Source organism: Sinocyclocheilus anshuiensis, unplaced genomic scaffold (genome assembly GCF_001515605.1).
Source record: "Sinocyclocheilus anshuiensis isolate Anshui unplaced genomic scaffold, SAMN03320099.WGS_v1.1 scaffold715, whole genome shotgun sequence".
Taxonomy (NCBI): domain Eukaryota; kingdom Metazoa; phylum Chordata; class Actinopteri; order Cypriniformes; family Cyprinidae; genus Sinocyclocheilus; species Sinocyclocheilus anshuiensis.
In genome coordinates, this window is record NW_015551089.1 from 1547177 (window position 1) to 1555155 (window position 7979).

General features: G+C 40.3%; 1 protein-coding gene across 2 annotated transcripts in view; it reads left to right on the forward strand.

The window, feature by feature from the left end:
* Positions 1 to 3343, forward strand: part of LOC107662618 (tau-tubulin kinase 2-like) — a 20599-nt gene extending 17256 nt beyond the window's left edge. For both annotated transcript variants that reach the window (XM_016452699.1, XM_016452700.1), the window contains 2 exons: positions 423 to 1315; positions 2178 to 3343. In XM_016452699.1, coding sequence (XP_016308185.1) covers positions 423 to 1315; positions 2178 to 2619 — 1335 coding nt within the window. In that variant the 3' untranslated portion in view covers positions 2620 to 3343. The remainder of the gene's footprint in view (positions 1 to 422; positions 1316 to 2177) is intronic.
* Positions 3344 to 7979: the final 4636 nt, after the last annotated feature.

Genomic DNA, 7979 nt, shown 5'->3' on the forward strand with positions numbered 1-7979 from the left:
TGCTGCTTTAGAACATTGATTTTGAAACTTGTGAATCCATTAGAATCGTTAGAAGACAGAATCACGATTCATATATTAATAGATTTTTATGTGCACCCCTAGTTTTCTCTTCCTCTTCTCTAAAGCAGCGCAGCATGGCCTCGCCCCCTTTGTTGCATGTTCCTGGGGGCGGGGTTTGTCTGAGTTTGTGATGTCACAAACCCGGGAAGTAACTCGTTGTAGTCCCTACGAGCCGTTTTTGTAGGCATTAAACTGCCAGAATTTTAAAAGACGTCATCTCTGTTTGCATTGAACTTTCAACTTTGCAGATATTGTTAACATTAACATCACACACTAACTAATGTTAAAAAAGTGAAATCACAATCAACCACCCCTTTAACATTTATGTAGTGCATAGCTAATTTTCTCTATTCCTCTCTCAGCTGACAGCTCAGCGACCCTCTGTACTGTCCTCCCGATCTGCATCCGACAGCGTTCCACTGGAGAGACGTGATACTGAAAATGGTAACAATGAGATGCATCCACAAGACAACACAGCTGACATCAACTCCCCACAGGAGCATGTTGCCTTCCAGCCCACCAGCTCATCTAATGTTGAAGGGGATCCTTTGCTAAATGGGAATGGACCTCAGAAACCTTCAAGCCCAGTGCCAAGCCTGGTGCCATCTCCATGCACACCTCCCTCTCCGCGTAGCCCAGTTCTGATGAACGGCTGTCTTACACCTCCTTCAGATACACAGAGAGATGGCAACAAGCAGCCTCCTAAAATAAAAGACCCCAAGAGTGATCCTCCCATCCTTGAGCACTCCATCGAGCCCAACCAATACACTCTGGAGGAGGGAAAGGAAGATGCTCCTTCCAGAAACGGCCCCTCTTCTCCAGCCTCTGCTCCCAAACAAGACCCTAATCGTCGGCACAGCCGTATCCCAGTGTTAGAACCATCTAGCCTTCTGGATCCGCCACCTGGATCTGCTAAACAGAAGTTGCTGCAGAGGAAGGTTCACCACGTTCCACTTTCACCCTCTGCTTCCCCGTCATTATCCTCTGACAGGCGTGTCATTGTGGCTGCTATGCAGCGGGACCAGATTTCTTCTGCCTCTTCTGAACGCTCTCAAGATGAAGAGTCGCTTCTGGGTTCTCGTTCCGATCGTCATGGAGATGATGCTGCCTCACTGTCCTCATCCTCTAGCCCACTTCTACGGAAGAGCAAGATACCACGCCCAGTTACCCCCACAACGAACGCGGAAACCATTACTGCACATTTTGTGCCCCGTCCACCACCAGGAAAACCTAGCCGCTCCAATGTGGATGGAAGGTAGTTCCAACCTATAGCCAACATATTGTTATTGTATATGCATGGTTCTGTCAGAATTTCTAACCCTAGACCAGTAGTCCCCGATCTTGGTCTTGGAGAACCCCCAACACTGCACGTTTTTGATGTCTCTCTTATCTGATCCAGGACCAGGATTGGGAAACACTGCCCTAGACCGAAATTTCTTACATTCTAGACCATTGGTTCCCAATCCTGGTCCTGGAGAACCCCCAACACTGCACGTTTTTGATGTCTCTCTTATCTGACACACACATTTGAGGTCTTGGAGTCTTTACTAATGAGCTGATGAGTTGAATCAGGTGTGTTTGATTAGGGAGACAACTAACATGCAGTTTTGGGGTTCTCCAGGACCAGGATTGGGAACCAAATTCTTACTTACCTCCAAGAACTTTGGGCCAGCAATGCCCTGTCTACTGCCTAGCAACCATCCAGAACACCCTAGCAACCACAGAATGCCTTGGTAATGCCTAGCAATCACCCAGAATATTTTAGCAATCACTTAGCAATGCACCAATCAACCTTAAAAAAATAGTTGCAGTTACCTAGCAATGTCATAGCAGATTGCCCTAGAAACTTCCTAGCAACCACCTGTCACCCAACCAGATCACCTGGAAAGTTTCTAGACATTTAATAAAATGATGGGTGCTAAGATGTTCTGAGTGGTTGGTATTGAATTGCTTAGTGGTTGCTATAGTGCTCTCGATGGTTACTAGGCAGTAGCTAAAGCCTTTTGAGTGGTCGCTACAGTATTTTTGATAATTGCAGACGTTTATCAGGCAATCTGTTATTTCTTTATCAATTGCATGCTATAGCGTAGTTTGACTTCATTTGACTTCTCCTCCAGGCTACGGCGGTACAGGATTTGTGCCGGTAGCAACAGTGACTCAGATCTGCTGACATGTTTGGCCCAGCTAATGCACGGCAGCTCGCCCCGTGGCTCTCCGCACCCCAGCTGCTCCTCCCCCCAGCACATGGGCGCCAGGCATGTGTTCGTCGGTCCCACCGCTGCTCAGCACCTCCACCAGCGCAGCTCTAGTGCCTCCCCCTGCAGCTCCTCCTCAATACAGTGCTCCATCAGCTCTATCCCGTACTGCCACGAACACCGTGGTGGCTGTCTGGGCCGCAGCCATTCTCCCAGTTTCTCGGGCTCACCTCCTCTGCGCCGCTCTCATCCTCACACACAGGAAGGATGCTGTGGGAGACAGGCCCGCTCCGCCACTGTACACACCCAACGGGGCAAAGCTGGCATCCGTGAGGTCAGATGCTCGAGTAAGCTGGGCAGATAGTCAACCACAGGTTTCAGACACTGGCAGAAGAAGTGAATGAGTGAAAGTGGGACCTTTGGGTTTCAAAGATCCCAATTTCTACAATAGCTAAAAAAATTGTTGATTCTCATTTCCTCGCACATCTGCAGTTTTTGCAACTCCTTTGTGTCCTCTCCATCAATAGCCTCAATTTTTAGATGCTGGCTTTTAGGAACACCAAAGTCACTTTCAGAACATGGGAGGTTATACGTGATGGTGATTGGCTGGATCTTTAGTAGTTTATAGTTTGTTTTCTTTCAAACATTCCAGAGCTTTTATGAAGATTACTGTATCATGAACTACACGAGGTTTGCATCAAGATTGGCTGTACTACAGTATTTATTATGTTATTTATTTGGGCTTTGATGCATTGCAGCCCTCTCTGAGCAGTGGCAGGTACACTGATAGATCATGCCATCATTAACCCTTTCTGTGCTTGTGCTTTGGCTACTGTCGGCACTAAGACATGGCCTGAAACACTGTACGCAAGTATGTGAACTGACATGCTGTGGTTGCATGTTGTTGCATTTGAAATCTGTGCCGAAAACAAAAACTCAGTCATTAGTGTTCTTACATGGGAAAGGTTTATTTTTAGGTCAACTAATATCATGAGCGGAGCAACAGTTAGAAGAGAACATTGCTGAGTTAGCTTTCTTAAAACGTAATGGGATAGTTCACCACAAAATGAAAATTCTTTCCCCATTTACCCACCCTCATGTTGTTCCAAAACTTTCTGTGGAACATACAAGAAAATGTCAGAAAATGTTTTTTGTCCATACAATGGAAATCAGCGGTAACCAAAACGGGTTGGTTACCAACATTCTTCAAAAGATCTTTCTCAAATGTTCTTTTGTGTTCCACGGGAAAAAACAAAACAAAACATTAATACAGTTTTGAAACTACGTAAAGGTGAGTAAATTATGACAGAATTGTCATTCTTGGGTGAACTATGCTATGTTCAATGGGACCATGCGCTTGTACTAGCGTAGACTGTTTCTGACATCACTGAGTTTGCAAGAGGAAGAGTTCTTCCTTTTTCAATAATTGGTGACCACTGAAACGATCAAAAAAAAAAGTGTTTTTGCACTTTGATGTGCCTAAAGAAGTTTTGCTTTGGAATATACAGTATATAGGGCAGGCTCAAGCTTACAGAATCTGGAGTCACTAACTGTTTGTTAACTTTGTTTTGCTGTAGAGCCTCTGGTATCCCACAGCAATGTACCGTTTCCAGCAGAACAAAGTGTCATATAAGTCACACTTATTTTTTACTGGTTATTTGCAGGCCCTCATATAATCTATGCCTGTTATACTTCGCAGAAAACTCGACTTAAAACTGAACCATCCATCAAGTTCTATATAGTAGATTGCATTTTTGAATATAAAATATTTTAGTTGATGCGATTTGTGCTTTCAGCTACCAATAAGAATGACATGCTCTCAGCTCCATTAAACATTTACCATTTTTAACCCGTTTTACAGATTCTCTCTGGGTGTCTTGGCTTTGCATATCAAAAATCACTACTCACCTTGCATACAATCTGTCAACTTAATGTTAAAACGGTATAGATACTTCTACTATTTCTTATTTTATGGGAAGAGTTCTGATACTGATACAGTGGCCAATATTCACGGATTAAACGTATAGTTTTATTATATTTGCCACATGATATCCAATTGAAAAAAATTTAACAAATGTTAGTTTTACATAGCAAAACTTCAAAGTTTTTGGGCTGCTATTTGTCATTTGTCACTCATATCAAAGTTTTACATGTTTCAGAGTTCATTAAAAAAATAATACATATTTTTGAAAAGCATGCATCTAATTCCCTTCAAAGGCTGGAACAATAAGTTACACAGCTGTCTTCCCTCTCCGCTTGTAAAATGCTGTAATATAGCTTCCACTTCACATAGAAGGCCAACTCGTTGCATGAGCTACAGAAAAATAACAAAACGCTGCCATGCACAATAAACCCAGCATACAAGTTTTCATATACCTGGAGTTTGTAGCCTGATAAGTTCAGTCATCTTGTAAATAGGGACTTCATGTTTATTATTTCCTGTCTGTCCTCTGGTTTGTGTCTTAAATATATTCTCTTAACCTCACTACCCATGTTTTAACTTTATATCAGCACTTGCAGAGAGAACATTTGCAGAGTGTACTTACTCAATCCTCAGCTGGTTAATATGCATTTATGAGTATGAGGGTGTAATCTGGTAGGTGATTTGGGATATCAGCATATGGCATCATACAAATATGATTTTTTTTCTCAATAAAAAAAACTATATAAGCATTAGAGAAAAAAAGGCATTAGTAGCAAGATTTTTTTTTTCCAATTATTATTATTATCATTATTATAGCATCGCTTTAGTCAGACAATTTACAGTTGCAATCACAGCCTTGTATTATATAGTCAGTAATTGGTATTAATGGGTCAGATTTAAGACACTTTCTGCTCAATCACCTTAAAACCATCACTGCAATAAATCCTTGGGCCGAAGGAGATTACAGGCATATTTCACCATAGCAAACTTTTTATGTTCGTCAGGTCAATGTTAAATAACAAAGAAAACAGGACAGAATTTTCCAGGACACCCTGACATGCTGTTTCATTTCAATTTCGTTGACAAACCCCTTTACCTTGTTTAAAATAAAATCAATGTATTAGGTGATTAGTGAAATGCAATTTAGTACACTGGTTTTATCCCATCCAAAGCAGACTGTTTCATTGCTTGATGGATCTCAACCTATTTTCTCCATGCATTTTGTCTCCATATTGAACACTTAAACTGCACAGTATTGTTTTGACAATGGACTGAAAGTTAATCTATCAGCATATGGCATCATACAAATATGAATTTTTTTCTCAATAAAAAAAACTATATAAGCATTAGAGAAAAAAAGGCATTAGTAGCAAGATTTTTTTTTTTCCAATTATTATTATTATCATTATTATAGCATCGCTTTAGTCAGACAATTTACAGTTGCAATCACAGCCTTGTATTATATAGTCAGTAATTGGTATTAATGGGTCAGATTTAAGACACTTTCTGCTCAATCACCTTAAAACCATCACTGCAATAAATCCTTGGGCCGAAGGAGATTACAGGCATATTTCACCATAGCAAACTTTTTATGTTCGTCAGGTCAATGTTAAATAACAAAGAAAACAGGACAGAATTTTCCAGGACACCCTGACATGCTGTTTCATTTCAATTTCGTTGACAAACCCCTTTACCTTGTTTAAAATAAAATCAATGTATTAGGTGATTAGTGAAATGCAATTTAGTACACTGGTTTTATCCCATCCAAAGCAGACTGTTTCATTGCTTGATGGATCTCAACCTATTTTCTCCATGCATTTTGTCTCCATATTGAACACTTAAACTGCACAGTATTGTTTTGACAATGGACTGAAAGTTAATCTGTGTAGTACGATTTCTCTGCTTGCATTTCATCTCTAACAATGCAAAAGCTGAATTTCTCTATTGCTGCTCTATTATTAATTGTCACAAAATGACAAGCAATGATGTAACAGTATGAGAAAAGAAAATACATTTTTACATCTGTATAATTTTTATAGATGTTTTTCTTACTGCATATTGTTCTTCACAATTTATGAAGTTAAATGTACAGTGTACAAAAGAATGTTATGGGGTGGGACATTGTACATTATTGTAATTATTTGTGTTAATTTTTATTTGTATCATAAATGCCTTGTACAGTGTTTTATTTTATTTATTTATTTTTTTTTCAGTTGGAATTATTTTGTATTTTATTTTTATAAACTTGCTATGAATAAAATTTTAATTCAGCATGCCAATAGAGGTCCCCGAACATTAAATTCTGAATTCTAAAGCGCAAATGGGGTCCTTGGGACTTTTATTTTGAAAACCTGACGTGAAGTTTTACCATAGCGCTTTATGTTTTACTGATTCTAGTTTCACAGTTTGAAACGGTTACCATAGAAACCGGACCTGATTACGTTAAATAGATTACCTTAAACAGCCACGTTTCTCGAAATGTTGGACTTCACAGTTAATTTAACCTCTCTCGGGTTTGAGGCTGGACTATGGGAAGCCGAACACACCAAAAGTGGGATGAAACAGCGCGGTATTAAAGTGTTCGCGCCACGCTGACCTGTCATCGGCGCGGCTCAATGGACCGAGCTGCGCGACCGACTCGACGGCGCAGAGAGGACGTGTTTACCAGCGCCACCGAACTGACAGCGCGGCGCGGCGCGAACCGAAAGTACTCCTTGAACCGGCTTCCGTCCAACTTCAGTTCTTGGACCAAACGATGATACTCACCGAGCTGTTTTCTAGCGCCCAAAATCTCATGAATCCACACAGACCGGCGGGTCCGTCCTTTCTGTCTACGTGGTTCAACCACCCCTCCATCCAAACTTTGTAAAAGAGCATAATAGGACCACTTTAAATAAATTAATACTTTTATTCATCAAGGATGCACTGAACTGATAAAAAATGACAGTCAAGAAAAAAAATCTGTTTAAAATAAATGGTGTTCTTTTGAACTTTCTATTTATCAAAGAGAATGAATCAAGGTTTCCACGAAAATATTAAGCAGCATAACTGTTTTCAACATTGATAATAAGAAAATAATTTATAATAGCTTCTCTCTGTTGTTTTACAGCCTTTTTCCATGGATCAGTTTGGTTGATGCACAAACTAAATACACTCCATTGACTGATTTGGTGTCAGGAGATAAAGGTTTGCGAGACTGCATTTCAGTCATGTACTACAATGTATTTTCAAACTTAGCAGAAGGATAGGACATCATTTTGTTCAGTTAGTTCAATGAGACAGCAATTCAATCGTGCAACATTTAAGTGTCAGTGTGTACATTTTTGTTCATTTTCAATCTATTTAAGCTCATTTTGTGCAGGTGTTTGTAAAGTGAAGTCTAAAACAGGTGTTAATTAAACTCAGGGGAAGAGTTAGCATGTCAGCTGGATCCCTTTGAGCTGCCCGAGTGCTATATTTGTGTTTTATCCTCTGCAGATTTTTTCACACATGGCCAATATATATTCTTTTAAACGAAATACTTTTCTTAAAACAGAAATAGCTTCTTCCCAAACTGCTTTTGAGTGGTCTTATTTCTCGGGACTTTTATTATGTAGTCGTATGTGTCTGGCAGCCATTCAGAAAAGACTTTACTCTCCAGAATCAGAACACGTATTTACAAATTAGCGGACTTCCTGGGCGTCAAACGTTATTTGTCCGGCAGCACTGTTGCATCTACAGCATCACACGCCCGCCGCAGGTACGTGTATGTACATTCAGTTATCAAACAATACAGTACAATACATACGGCGGGGTTGGTT